Source organism: Epinephelus moara, chromosome 17 (assembly GCF_006386435.1).
Source record: "Epinephelus moara isolate mb chromosome 17, YSFRI_EMoa_1.0, whole genome shotgun sequence".
Lineage (NCBI taxonomy): Eukaryota > Metazoa > Chordata > Actinopteri > Perciformes > Serranidae > Epinephelus > Epinephelus moara.
Window position 1 is genome coordinate 8,462,465 of NC_065522.1, and position 15,462 is coordinate 8,477,926.

Genomic DNA, 15,462 nt, shown 5'->3' on the forward strand with positions numbered 1-15,462 from the left:
GGGGGCAAACACTTTTTCACACAGGGCCATGTAGCTTTGGATTTTTTTCTTCCTCATTAATAAAACCCTTCATTTAAAAACTGCATTTTGTGTTTACTTGTGTTATCTTTGACTAATGTTTAAATTTGTCTGATGATCTGAAACATTTAAGTGTGGAAAACATGCAAAAAAGTAAGAAATCAGGAAGGGGGCAAACACTTTTTCACACCACTGTAGCTATGTTTTCGACTGCATCATTCTAGTGTAGGCCTATAGCTCAATATAACAGGTTAGGTTAGTAACAGGTTGTAACAACGTTAGCTGACAAACGTGTATGGGCATGATTTCGGTTGTCAGGTGGGAGCTTCTCGGGAGATTCTGAAGTATCTCGTCTCCTCGTTCAGGAAAAAAAAACGGAAAAAATACTCAGGAAAACATTAAATATTACTCAGAAAACAAGGAAAAAATTACTCAGAAAAACAGAAAATATTACTCAGAACACAAGGAAAAAAATTACTCAGAAAAACAGAAAAAAAATGACACCAATAAAACAGAAACATAAATAAATTACTCAGAAAAACAGCCGGGAATGACTTCACATCTGAGCTGACCACATTCCAGTGCAAGTCAGAAAACCAACATGTTAGCAATTCCAGTTTTAGCTAGCTCAGCCATTGTTAGCAATACCATTTGATACCAGTATTACACTGTGGTTTGCACATACAAACTGTAGCAACGTGTCCACTGATAGAAGTTGGACAATGTCGTGTGTACGACTGATTTTATGAGACACAAATAAGACTGAAGTGCTAAAAATCAGTGTATTACTACAGCTTTCACTAATGTTGATGCATGGAGCAGCCATATTGGATTTTGAGGTTAGGTTAATAATGTTCCTCGCACTTCATGAGTCAAAAATCCGACTTTTAGAGGCGTTCCATTCGAAATGTTTGACTGGGAACTAGGGAATTACACTTCCCAGTGCAAATGGAATGCACCATTAGCAATAGGCTACCACTTAGCCAAGTTAGCAACTGTTAGCAATACCAGTCATAACACATTACGCTCTATTTTGCGCATTAAAAAAACACCGTAGCAGCATGTTCACAGTAGAAGTCAGACAGAAGTGTGTGTTTGACTGTTTCATTGAGACACAAGTAAGTCAATGCTAATAAACTGTTACTACAAAGTCACTGCTGTTGATACATGGAGCAGCCATATCATTGGACTTCGAACTCGGAAAGTGTGACTTCCAAGTGCAAATGGAATTCATCCTGTATTTCCTGCACACTGGTGAACTTTAATGTACAAATTTGTGTGTTTTCTTCATCGGTTTATGGTGTAGAAGGCTTTCATTTTGTCAAAAATAATTCTGTTTTCATGTTTTCTTGAGGGGAAGCGTGACAAATGCGCATGTTCTCAATACTGAGGGGTACATATCGTTCATCTTAGGTATGTCTTTTTTAGCTCTTTAGCTCATCTACAAGTTTCCTTCAATGTTTGATGTCTGAGCACCTGGAAAAGGGCTGCAGATTATTTGTACATAATCCTACCATTAATACCTTGTTAGCATTTATACTAAAAAACAAAAAATCATAAGGACAGCAACATTTAAAATGCACAAGGCTGATGTTGCAATCGCGTGTTGGCGAGGGCGCGTGCGTGCGTGCGTTCACGTGTATCTCCTTGGCGAGGGGAAAAAAAAGAGGAAGCGCTCGCTCCGCCCAGCTCCAGCCTCCAAAACTTTTCATGACTTCTTAAAGAAGAAGCTGGAAGCGAAAGTCAAAAGTGGACAGGGACACTTTACTGTGTCGACTCGCCTCACACAACCCGTTACAGGCAGACCGGACAATAGACGGCCGTGTTAAGGAGCGAGAATAATCAAAGGAAAACGTTTTATCCTCACACCGACGGCCGTGGAAAAGTTCATTTAAGGGAAAAGACTATAAAAGGATGGCCAGGAAGTTTCAAAGTTTGGCGTTGGTCGTTTTAAGCTTCCTCTCTGTGACAACTGAAGCCCAACAAGGTAAGAAAATAGCCTTTACAGTATGTAACGTTCTGTGTTGGCCTACATTTTACTGCCTTTGTGTTTTCAACTGTGTCCTTGACGAATTCCAATTTTGCCACGGTCTATGACACGGTGTTTCCCAGTAATGACGTCACGTCTGGTGGTTGACGGTTGAGCAACACAAAAAAAACATGTAGCCTAAACTTAAGACTTAGGTGTGTTTTGGTGACGATAAAGAACTAAATGGATTTTTATACATGAATCGTATCTAACATAGTAGGGGAGGCCGGGGCTGGTTGTAACGCTTTTTGTCTCAGCACCCATAACTTGCTGAATTTCAATGAGCTCTCAGAATCTAGTAGGCCTATGAATAGCAGTGTTTCTAACTTCTCCAACTATATCACACAACTCAGTAACTGATGTCAAACACAAGTTCTAAAAATAACACAATTATAAAAAAAAAAAATACACATAAAAAATGATAAATAATAACCAATTCCTACCAAGGTCTAACTGGTTAACCTGTACCTGTCAGATGCTTAGTGCCTCATGTGGAGTGAGTCCAAAATCCAAGTCTGCTGCCTCGGTTAAGTAACTGGTCAAAACATCCCTTCGCTGGGCACTGAAGACTTTTTTAGTGCTGGGTAGCTGTGCTGATCCTTTTTCTCTAAGGTTTTATCATTTCTTGCAGTGTCACATGGCAGAAAGAGTGTTATTTGGGGACAGACCTTACTGTCCCACCCTTCCTCCCCTCATCTGATGTTGATTTTAGTACATGTGCAAGTGCAGGCACAAGAACATTCTGCTGGATCTGGAGTGAATGTCTGTTGAATATCCAAGTTAAAACTTCACCGTGGTGTCTGACATTGAAGATAAAGAAAATAACATGACATTTATATAATCACCAAATTAAAGTATGGATGTAGCTATTTCTTGAGCTGTGTGGGAAAGCGATCTTTTCTTTTCAACAAGGGCAGATGGTTGCCATCAGTAGTGTGTACTGTTTGCAGTCTCCTGACAGTTAAGGCAAATATTTCTCATCCAGAGCTGTTCCTCTGGATAAGCACTGCACTGCTGTAAACAGGGTCAAAGAGAAGTCATTTTACAGGAGCAGACTGAATGAAAGGAATGAATAGATGGTGGAACACTGAAATAATATGTAATCATATTTCTGTCTTTTCTCTCTCTCTACCTAAGGTCAAATTTTACAACTACAAAATGTCTCCCTGCAATGGATTAATGATTTTCAAACACAGGTGTCCTGGGCACCAGTGGGGAACTGCTCATATTATGGGTATTTTAAAAGCTTCATACCAAAAGTGAGTATGCATATATATATATATAATGCACACATATATATTTTTTTATTTATAAATGCAGCTCAACAATACCCTTTAAATCTTTTCTGAGGAATCCTGTAGCACCTGCACCCAAGTATCCCACCAGTTATAAATGTTTAAATATTTTAGCAGTTCAAATGTCTCCTGTAACACAAATAATCTCACTGCTCTGCAGTAAGCACAGCAAAAAGCAATTTACAAGGGTCACTGTTGGGTATTATTCCCAGAAAACTGACTGAAAACTCAATTTCCATCATCTCTCACTTCTACACAGACAACCACCACATTTAAATTATGACACTGGCTTTATTATAGTATATCTTTTTGTTGTATGTTACATTGTTATCAAAGCCTATGTGTGTGGGGACATTCCTGACTTTGGCAACTTGTAGTTGGATTATTAAAAGAGGTGGTAGACAGCAATGTACACCACTTATTTGATCACAGTTGTGGAGGAAGTACTCAGGACCTTTAGTAATTAAACAGATGTAAGAAATAATGCATAAAATATATTCTATTACAAGTAAAAGTCCAATATTCATCTTTTTTTTTAAAGTCTCCTCTGCACCATGTGCGGGTGTGCTTTAGATTTTGCATCTGGTCAGTTTTCTGCCAGACATCTATCAAGAACACAGAAGACCCATATCATTGTATACGGTTGATTTTTACAATAATTCAGGACAAAACGGCCAGTGTGCGTGTTCTTGTCTTAGTGTTAATACCGCTGATGATGGCTTGGTTGTTCATTCAATGTTTCTCTCTTTTTACTGTGAATTCAGAATATTGCTAATCCCTGGCAGAGGTACGTTGTGATGGAAGGAGGATCCCTGCAGTTAAGGGTTGAAGCTACCTGTACCGGCTCACGTACATACAAGGCCACCATCAACCGGACTTACCCAGGTAGCTCATTTTGCTCATCGTTATCCTTAATAACACCTTATTTTGTTCTCAAAGGTTGAATGCTTTTTAGTTGACAAATAAATGTGTTTTTGAACCATATACTGACCTCATTTACGTGAGTGTATCTGTTGGTTATGATGTGTGTATGTGTCACATTTCCTCCCAGACCTGGTGAAGGATTTGGAGTGCTACCTCTATGCCGAAAATAAAACCCGCTGCTCCTGGAACCCAGTCAGTCCACATGTTCCAGATTTCAAGTTTTTCTATAGGTATGTGGGTTTTATCATTAAGTGCTTACACAATTAAAAACAGACAATGGGGATCAGCCCAGTAGCTCCAATGTTGAGTGATTAATAAACTGAAACTCACTATTAGGCATAGAGAGCTGTATTGCAATATTTCCTGATACACCATGGCTAATCTTGGTTTCATCACATACCTGAAGAGTCAGGCTTGACTCAAGTGGAAGTAATCAACAAGGGTTCAATTGAGGCTAAATTCCTCATATAAAATGGCTCAGCTTTTTATTAGTCCAGTCCTTGGGGAGTATAAGTTTGACCGTTGGCAGTGTCTGTTGACAAATGGGCAACGCCTATTCTTGAAGGCCCAAGCCATGTTTGGTAATGTAGTGTTTAATGATGAAGTTGGACTTTTACTTCCAGCCAAAAACCAGAAATCCAAAGTAGATGTTCATGTTGTTGATGTTCAACAGTAAATACTAACATTTGTGTCATTATCTTGTTTTTAAAAGTGTGTGTCTGAAAATATCAAATATATACTGATAGTCAGTCTATTTTCAGTTTCACAAGGTTAAATTAATGCGCACCCTCTGACCCTTTTACAACCGGTGTCATCAAAAATATGCACGTGCATTCTCAAATATACCTATCTATAAATCCATCAGACCTCACCTCAGTTAACATACTCACAGCCTGTCTCACAGACATAAAGCCTGGATGTCCAGCAACTTCCTTATGTTAAACAACGATAAGACTGAAGTGATGGTGTTTGGACCTAAACCACACAGAGATTCTGTAACCCAGATTTTACTTTCATTAAGATTACAGTGCACTAACGAGGCTAGAAATTTAGGGATAATCTTTGACTCAGATCTGAGTTTTTCTAAACATTTTAGCAATATCACTAAGTCAGCCATCAGTCAAATCAGGAACCATCCTTTCTTTCATTCAGTAATGCTCAAACCCTAATCCATGCTTTTGTTTCTAGCCACTTAGATTATTGCAACTCTTTATTTACCAGACTGCCACTGAAATCCATCAACCACCTACAACTTATTCAAAACACTGCAGCTAGAGTTCTCACAAAAACCTGACGGTATGAGCACATTTCCCCTATTCTGGCCTCATTGCACTTGTTACCGGTGGTGTTCAGAATTGATTTTAAAGTTTTATTGTTTGTTTTTAAGTCACTGAACGGCCTCGCCCCATCCTTCATTTCTGATCTCCTTACCCCTTACACCCTTCCTCGCACTCTCAGGTCTGCTGACCAGCTGTTACTTTTGGTCCCCAGATCCAGACTTGTGACTGAAGGTAGCAGGGCATTCGCTGTAAGGGCTCCACAGTTGTGGAATGCACTTCCTTTGGGTATCAGACAAGCTACCTCAGTGTTGTCTTTTAAAACTCTGTTGAAAATTCACTTTTATAGGTTGGCTTTTAACTAATAAGTTTTATCTGACCTATGCTTTTATTGTTTCTTTTATTATTCATTGTCTTATCTCTGTTTATTTTTGATTGTTTTGTAATACTGGGATGAATTGTGTATTTTGTTTTTATGTTTCTGAAGCACTTTGTAAAGTTGTTTTTTGAAAAGTGCTATATAAATAAGGTTTATTATTATTATTATTATTATTAATATCATTATTATAGACCTGGCCACTTGCTAATGTCTTCTTCACACTAACTAATAGCATAAATCTAGTCAGTTGGTCACCATTTGTCAAGGTCAGTTTGTTTATTTAGCATTTGAGATCTGTGATGGTTAATGCCCCTGCCTACAGTGCTGGACCTAGAGCATTTAGTTTTTTCGGCAGTTGAAAAACCCACAATGTTATACAACGGTTATTAAATCAGTTAACTCTGCACCCCAAGGGAACTCTCTGGAAGTCTGCACAAAGTCCGCTTTAGGCCCCGTGTGGACTGGCTGGATTGTGAATTTGGACAGCCCTAAGCACTCCCAGACTTCCCAGGAAGGCACCCGCAAAGTTAGCAAGTCTGCAAGTGCGGTGAAGTGCGGACATTTGGATTCAGCCAGACAGTTTCCCGACAGTTTCCAGCAGCCTTCAGCCATTACAGGAAGTCACAGAAACACGATGTGATGATGATGTCCAGTATAATGTTGATTCATATTTCCTGACCATCCCACTGACCACAAGTCTCTGTGATGTTCAATACTTAAATAATTAAAACAGTCCAATGTTAATATACAGTCGACTACATATAGCTTATGATACAGTTTAACAGTGCTCCCACTAAAAAAAAAGTCTGGAGCCCTGGTTAAGAGTGAGTTCAGCCAAACCAGGACTTTCTGGATTTCGTAAACACAGCTGTGTGCTAAGTTTGACCTCACTACTGCTGTGTCAGTTAACCTCACAAGGTTCGCACAACACTGGTGTTTCAGAGGAGCACAACATGATAGTGCTCTACGCTACAGTCACTCAGTAAATGGTATGCAACCAAACAGGAATCAGCCTGCTCATTTTAAGAAATAATTTCCTGTAGTCTATTTTCAAACATGTATTTTTGTCATTCCAATACAAATGCAAATCATATAATCACTGACATTAACTGTTAATAATACACTGAAATGTGGCTATAACACTTTGGGTTTTGTCTGAATTTGAAAAAAAATTCAGCGTTAAAACGAGCTTTGAAAGTGCTGGTAGGCAAATAATGTTACCTCTGTAGGCCAGGCCAGTTATTTTCTCTTGTTCTCAGTAATTATGTCAAGCTAAGCCATCCCTCTGCTGTCTGTAGCTTCACATATAAGACAGACATAACAGGAGGGACCAGGCACCTAGGAGAACTGGTCTGCCTTGCAGCCATATTTTTTCCAGTGGCCACTCCGTAGGCCACTATTATAAAAGAGACATTTGTAAAACTGTTGACAGGACACCTCAAATTGCAAACAAGGTCAGTTATGACTCTTCCTATTATGAATATTTGATCCATGGAGGTTTAATATTTGTAAAACTTTCTTCAAGCCAAGAAAAATAATTTTAAAATCCTGATGTCATCACAATGTAAAGTCTATGAGCTGAGCAGGAACTCGCAGACAGAGCCAGTGGGAGAAACACTACTACTATTCAGTGGGTCGCATACCGTGGAAGTAAACCTAGAAGCTAGAAACATTTTGGCCGTATGCGCCAGATTAGCATCTCCATTGGGATGAATAGGCACCAGGAATCTATTTGATAATGAAATCTATGGCAGGGACATGTTGAGGGCCTGGCTGTTGGGCTGTAGCCCAGTAGCAGGGAGGAAAATATGTAAATATCAATGCGCACAGGCACACACACAGTGTTGCCAACTTGGAGATTTTCTCACAAGGCCCAGCCTCTCGTCTCAGCAAATTAAGGCCAAAATACACAGCCACCAAACGGCGCACATCAAAACAGGCACCTCTGTGTACAACCTCCACACCGTTGGCAAATTTATAAGAGGGGACCAATAATTGAATATTCGTTGTTAGAGCATTTCACAGAGTTAATTAAGTTTTCCCTAAATTAATAACTCACAAAACTCAGCTATTTCTTAAGGGAGTCTGGTACTTTCTCTCAGGGTGACAAATCAGTGTATTGCGATTACTCTTATTAACTGCACAGTAACATTGACAGAGGTGTGGACTCAAGTCACATGACTTGGACTCAAAAAAACAAAAAAGTAAAAGTAAAATACAAAGTTTTACAAATGTTCATGATATTTGTACATTTATTTTATCCCTGGCGTTGCATTTGGTGAAGAGCACATCACGACTTGTTTAGGACTCGAAATGCAAAGGTTAGGGCTTGACTTCCTTTATACTAGCCAGGTCTGAGGAGCATAATGTAGGAAAATTGGGGCACTATTTAAATGTTTTGTAAATTTTTATAATTAATTGTTTCATAAATGTACATCTTCGTGTGCAGCCTGAAAGCAAATGAGCTTTTTCTCTGTCTTTCAAGGTTAATAAAAGAGGATTTCACGGTACCTGCTGACCAGAAGCCCTCTTTTGACATCGAAGAGTGCCCATTGTACCATTTCAATGAAGGAGTCAAGACTGGTTGTGATCTGGACGCGGGCATCCAGAACGACATTCACATTTCGTTTTCTGGAACTCTGAACAACATGTTGGCCAGGAACACCTTCAAGATACAGCTTATAGATAATGGTATGCAACAAGTGGACTGATCTGTTGTAATTTACTATCAAGAGTCCTATGGAGCAAACATTCTGTTGAAATATGTCACACTTCCCCATTCACTCTCAGAGCTACAGTATAGGAGAAGTTGCTGTCTGTCCTTTCATGGAAATGTTTTATCATGATGTCTAGATGTGTGTGTTCGTGTGTGTGTGTGTGTGTGTGTGTGTGTGTGTCTGTCTGTGTGTACAGTTTGTTATTCTGTAATGAATCCAAAACATACAACTTTGGAAAACACACACTGCAGCTATTTTAGGAGAGAAAAAATATATCTGTGAGGGGCTTTCCAAGGGTCCTCAGTGGCTTCAAAGTATATACACTGAATGTGTATGACTGGATTGCAGTTAATATAACTCTGTCATGTTTGTCTCCATGCAGTAAGACATCCTGCCCTCAAGTGGACTGTCACTAAAACTGGGAATAAATTCAATATGAGATGGGCTCCTCCTGCCATCCGCGGCCCAGATTGGATGTTTGAACTTAAGTACACTAAGTGTAATGAAACTCAGGTAATGTTTTACTTCTACATTTACTTGTAAACCATATGCTGCTGTGGGGAAGATGTGTGTGTGAAGCATCCATGTTTTCACAGACATGGATGTCAGCTGTAAAAGAAACTTGACTGGTGCGCAGAAGAAGTCACAGATTATGACCGGAAAATTTGGTAATGTGGTAAAAAAAAAGCGACAAAGAGTATACAAACAGTGTTGCAGGTGACAGGTGATGTTTTAGCAGTACTGAAGTAATATAATGTGTTACCAGCAAGACTTTTTTCTCCTAAAGTAACAAGTTTAATGTCATAATATTGTAACTTTATTGACATTGATTTACGACTTTATTCTCATAATATTATGACTTTATTCTTTATTCGCAATATGAGACCGTGAAAGTGTCGTAAATGTTGGACCCAAGTCATTACTGTACCTTAGTGTTTTTTTCTGACGTTATGTTGTTATTGTGTTGGATGGGAGATGTGTGCACATTCCCAATGAGATCAACCACAAGCATTATCTCTGAATGATCTAATCTTTCCCATTTCATTTACTCACTGTAAATGATATAATATTTCTCCTACTTCTTTCTCTTAACACCATTTTCTCCTCTTCCTGAAACTCTTAAGTCTTTTATAAGTCCTCTGCCATACTCCTTTCAGAGCTCTCTTAAGGGCTAAGATGCCTTGTAAATAACTTGTAAATATCTTTACCAGGAACTCTTAGAAAACGTCATAATTGTAAGAATTTTTAGAATTTGGTCACTTGAAGCAACTCTTTGTGCTAGGAATCTTTGCGAATATGACCTCAGGGGTTTACAAATTCATTCAAATGAATTTATGTACTTTACATGAGTAGGAGCCACATGCAAATTTAAAGAGGTAACTTACCCAAACAAAAGAGGATGCCTATATGGTTGACTTAAATAAAGACAGTGGTGTAGTGGTTAGTATTGCAGCTATACAGTGAGTGGGTTCCTGGTTCAAACCCCAGAGTGGGCAAGCCCTGTATGTGGCGTTTACTTGTTCTTCCCATGTCAGCGTGTAGAGCTTAAATTTACACTAAGGTTTGCAGTTGCTTCTAAAGCTGAAACGTTCATATGATTATGACCATATTTTACACAGAAACTCCACAGAATTCAGTCATACTGTCAGATTCATTATTGTACTGGAACTAGTCAACTAATTGATCAGTGACTGTTACAACTGTGCCTTCAATTCCTCACAGACTCTCGAGATAAAAGAAGAAACATCATTCGAGTTGCTCGCCGACCCTAACTGTCCATACAGTATGGCTATTAGAGCAGTGGCTAAGACATACAGAGAGAACAGTGACAACCGAAGAAAGATACCATGGAGCGAAGTGAAACACTTTGGTATGGTCATCACCTCTGTCTGTTTTCTTACCTTGTTGAAGAGTTTCTCTGCAAAATGAACTGTCCAGCAATTTGAAGCCACTGTGGTCAGGATTTAAAAATGTCTAACTTTCCTGCCATCCAGTGGATGTTTGAAGAATGACACTGAAGAAGTTGAGATTAGTTTTTAGCAGTGGAGAGATGTAATTAAGAACTGTTATACATACATTTACTTAAGTACTGTGCACAAATGCAAACACCTTATGATTCTACTCCATTACTTCTCAGAGGGAAATACTGGTTTTACAGACTTTACACACAGACATAGGAAGAACTCTGGAAATGTGATGCAAAATTACACATTATATAAAATTTAAGCTTAAACAGTTTGTCGAATGTTTTATTGGTATCTGTTCTTCAGTAAAGGATCTGAATACTTCTCAGTGGGAACACTGGATTTAAATTGTAACTTGTAAACACTGTAGCTGACAAAGTCACTCTCAGACGATCATAATGTTGCTGATGTTTTTGCATGCAGGTGCAGATACAGTTCCTAATGGGTGGCTGTATGCTGCCATTATCATCCCAGTGATGTTCGGTGTCCTGGCAGTGCTGATGTTTGTGTGTTTCAAGAAGTATGTAAAGTCTTCATCTTTTTGTTTGGCTGCTATATTTTTTTTCTTTACTTGCCTCTAATATTAAACCCTTTCTGTTCAGGAATAAGGAAAATATTTTCCCCAAAGTACCAGAACCTCGGGACCTCCTCACTGATATTTCTGACAACAACAATAAGGTAACTGTTTTATTTTCTGTCTTGGGTTACTCCCTGATTGTCCTGTCTCCTTACATTATGACAATTTTGGGAAGTATGCTTATTTGCTGTCTTGTAGAGACTAAAATGAGAAGCTCAAGTGATAAATGACCAATGGGAACAACTTCTTTAAAAACTGCCCCAGCATTGAGCAAGAGCGCTGTAGACGGCAGGGGTGAAATTCCCTTTGGGCAATTGAGCACAGTCAATTTACATCCACTAAAAGTGCTTGTTTTTGGCACTGACAAACTCAGGTTGTTATTTTAAGTGTCTAAGATCCTTTTGTCTACCCAGAAACAGCGCCAGAATTGCCATCGCCAAACACACCAGACTCCATTTAAAAAAACGGTCATTTTAGTGTGCGCAAAGCCAACATATTTTCACATCTAACTGGGTGAATTAAAGGTTTATTTCAAACAAACCAGAGCTGGTGATTGTTAGAACAGCAGAAAGCAGAACCAAGATGGTTTTCGTGAGTTTTATTTTGCTTCTGTCGACATTGATTGAAGTGTGTTTTACGATGATAAAATTACTGTTTATCTAAATGGAGTCAGGTGTGTTTGGCAATAGCAATTTTAGGGCTGTTTCTGGTTAAACAAAAAGGATCTTACTTGTCAACAAGGATGTCTACTCTGAAGGGATCATTTCCATAATGTTGTCAGACACTTATAACAACAATCTGAGCTTGTCGTACCCGTTTTTAACCAACATGGAACGGGTTCAATTCCAGTTCCTGCACCTGATTTTTAATCATTTGGTGCATTTTGACCAAAATGAATTGGGCTGGACCCCAAAAAAAGTTGGTTCCCAGCTAGAACTAAAAAATAGCAGGTTTTTCTTGACCTGAAGTGTGAACAGCAACAACATCACTGGGCACATCATATTCTGAAGAGAGGATGGAGTCTTGCTTGTAATAGTCTTCTACTTCTTCTTATCATTAACAGTTGATCTATGCTTGATTTTTGGATAAAAACAAATATCAGTAATAACAGAACAATGTGATGTGCCATCTTGCTACTACTGTTTTTTTTCCGTTATGCATTGTGCAGCACCCTCCTTTGTTGACACATGCTTGATTACAATGGTTGCACCCAAAATGGGTTGAAACAAAATGTCTATTTCTTAGGCAACAAGTACGTGAGAAAAATCAATGACTTGATTTGTCATGAACTCCAAGTTCTCAAACTTTCTTCTTCTTTTTCTCAGTACAATGTTCGCAACCTGTACATCCAAGCAGAGGAAGAAGAGACCTGTAAAATCACTCTCTTGGTAGATCCCCTAAACAGCAAACCTGACTTCTGACCCACCTCTGCAGCGGCAACAACTTGAATCTGCAGCAGCTGGAAGTCTCCCAAATTCTTGGTGCACTGGCTCAACAAAAAATTGGGAGACTTTACTGTTAAACTGAATCAAAGAGATTCGTTAGCCAAGTGCATCAAGTGAGATGTCAACTCAGTCTTCCATTTTACCAAAACAAACAAACAAACTATGGCTAACTATGGCAGCTACTGCATTCTAGTGTATTGTTGTTCCCAAACTGATGCAGCTCCAATCAAACTTCACACGGCTTACTCACTGTTATTTATTTAAAAACAGTAGTACAGAAGTGACTTACACTGAATGGCATGGAACTGAAGGTCCTTGTCTTATCAGCCCAAATATGCCACCGCATTACGCCAAATTCACATCAGTATTCCATATTTAGAAATCCTCATTACCATGATATATTAACGCACACCAGCAGCTCCTTGTTTGCAAATGCAGTCGGTTAGTTACCTTGGAGTCCTGACCTCCATCGGGGTTGCCGAAGCTTTATGGGGGGGTTGTGAGGCCTTCTTGATGTAAAGGGAGTATGAAGACTTGAGAGGAAAAACCCCATTTATTTCTGTGAAGAAAAGTAAATGAAATAGGTATTTATAAAGCTTAGGTTATGATTCAAGATACAAACTTTTTTTTAAAAACCTCACAGGAATGAATCCCAAAACCTGAAAATGAGTTAGCATTTTAGCATCCCAGATTCTCTCACCTTGAAGTCAATGGGTTTTTGGTTTAAAGCCTGAAATATGGTGTGGGGTTAACACAAGCTTAAGAGACTTTAACGTTTTGTTCTATGCCATAAGATACATTAGTTGTTTGTTTGCCACAGAGCTTATTTTCTGTAGCAACCCCCAAATCCAGCGGAAAAATCCCATAGGCTTTTTGCTAAAGCTAACTTCCGTGTCGGCCAGTTGAAAAACGTCATCCTTGTTGCGCTCTATATTCTCAGAGCCTTCACTCTCAGTTTAACAGCTTTGTCCTGCATTAAATAAATATGCAGTTAAAACAACCAAAGAGGTAATGGAGCAATGACCAAGCTTTAGGTAGAAGAAAACACTGGAAGGAAAAGTCATCTCTAATACAATATTCACAGGAAATCTGCTCAAAACTCATCCAAGACTCTTGTTTTACACAAACTTCCTGCAGGTTTTGCATTCACTATTTGGGTTAGCTGTACAGTTTATCAGTTGTTCTGTCATTATTGTTACACATTGGATATAATTTGTCACTTAGTCAGTTAGTTTACTGAAATACAGACTAGGGTTCCTTTAAGGAAAACGACAGGGAACTACTTCCCTACATGACCACGTTTTTCTCTGAGCATTAAGTCTTTTGTTGCACTTAATAATTCCCCTGCTGCTGTGCTTCGGGCACCACTTTCAAGTAATTTACACATTCATGTGTCCCTAGAGGTGCTGAAGCAATACAGAAAACATTTTTTATAACTTTTTTGATAAGTGATTTTTAGGATTTACCAGGCATTAAATGCAAGCTTATGTTTGGATTTTCTACTTTTTGAGAGGGTGATGGTAGCTTGGAGGCTGAAAACCATGTGTTCTGCAGAGATTTCACCGTAGCATTGTCCTCTGATTGTTTGCTATGTGATTGGACAAAGGTGGGTGCAGCCACTTTTTAAGTAAAGACAAATGATTTTTCTTTGGATTACCTGTCTGCAGAGCTCCAGCAGGAGCGTAGATAGATGTGAATTTCCAGGCAGTTGATTTTCAGCCCAAGTATACAGGCTGATAGTTTTACATTGAACCCTGCTGATCTATTTAAACTTCTACTATTTAATTTGTGCTTTAATTCTCCAATGATTTCCTTTCTCCTTTTTTATTCTGCTTTCAAAACAGCTCTGAGATGTTTGTAGAAATGAAAATCATATGAATGGTATTCCTGCGTGCTCTCTCTTGAGAGAGAGCACGCAGGAATACAATATATTGAATGTGTAATGTTTTGAGAAGTCCAGGAATGATTGGACTTGTAAAAATCTCTTTAAGTTCAGATATACTGTTACTATTACCACCCCCTTTTTTTATTCTGTTGAGGACTATGACCATGAAATGAATGAAGCACTCGTGTAAAGATGCGTATGTATTGATATTGTTACTGTACAGTTTGAAACAGTGATAGATTGAATGTTTTGATGACGTGCTCAGACTGGCTAATGCTGGGTCCAACTTTTGTGTGGTTTATAATTCATTTTATGATACTCTGATAATTTTTCAATAAATATATGTAATTTCTGCACAGAAAGTTTTTAATTACACACCTCGAAAATGTAGTTATTTTTAAAAAACGTGGTATCAAGCATTGTATAGCCGAAGTAAAGGAACAGTTTGACATTTTACTTTAGAAATGAGAAACATTGTAATTATAGTTTGATTTAGTTAACTTTACAATTATCACATTATATCTCATTTGTTCGTTCTGTTATTAAAGCATATTGTGGTTTTATGGGGGATTATATGCAGGACTGTTTCTTTATTGTAATGGGCAGTATCTTCTCTTCCTCATGTTTATGTCATTCTTTAATTCCTTCTGTCATATTTCTTCTTAACTATGGAGCAACTTATCTTGTTTTTTGGATTTTACAATATTCACTTTTGCAAATCATGACAGAAATGACTTTAATTCCTGTAAGCCACTGTGTATCATCTGTGTCAGGGCAGGAACAGGATATGCAGTAACTCTGAGTATTATGTTTCCTAGAATGGACAATAAAATTGATCCTAACGTAGACCCGTCGGTCACCCTGCAGAGCATATTTGGGCAAGTAGACTTGAACTTTCTAATATAGCCTAATCAAAACTCCAGTCTTTATCAGTACAATATAAGGCAATTCA

The 15,462-nt window shown here is 38.5% G+C and overlaps 1 protein-coding gene across 1 annotated transcript; it reads left to right on the forward strand.

Moving 5' to 3' along the window:
• Positions 1–1,707: 1,707 nt before the first annotated feature.
• On the forward strand, positions 1,708–15,357 carry LOC126404091 (uncharacterized). The gene is made up of 10 exons (XM_050067084.1): positions 1,708–2,005; positions 3,185–3,306; positions 4,107–4,227; positions 4,394–4,496; positions 8,408–8,613; positions 9,022–9,152; positions 10,362–10,509; positions 11,027–11,123; positions 11,206–11,281; positions 12,506–15,357. The coding sequence occupies exons 1-10, from the start codon at positions 1,933–1,935 to the stop codon at positions 12,599–12,601; spliced, it is 1,173 nt and encodes a 390-aa protein (XP_049923041.1). The 5' UTR covers positions 1,708–1,932; the 3' UTR covers positions 12,602–15,357.
• The last annotated feature ends 105 nt before the right edge of the window (positions 15,358–15,462 follow it).

What these genes read in the sequence shown, in the direction of transcription:
- LOC126404091 (XM_050067084.1), top strand. Translation starts at nt 1,933, where the DNA reads ATGGCCAGGAAGTTTCAAAGTTTGGCGTTGGTCGTTTTAAGCTTCCTC. An exon ending in GATACAGCTTATAGATAATG is followed by an intron (nt 8,614 to 9,021) that starts GTATGCAACAAG and finishes GTCTCCATGCAG; the next exon opens with TAAGACATCCTGCCCTCAAG. An exon ending in ATGTTTGTGTGTTTCAAGAA is followed by an intron (nt 11,124 to 11,205) that starts GTATGTAAAGTC and finishes CTTTCTGTTCAG; the next exon opens with GAATAAGGAAAATATTTTCC.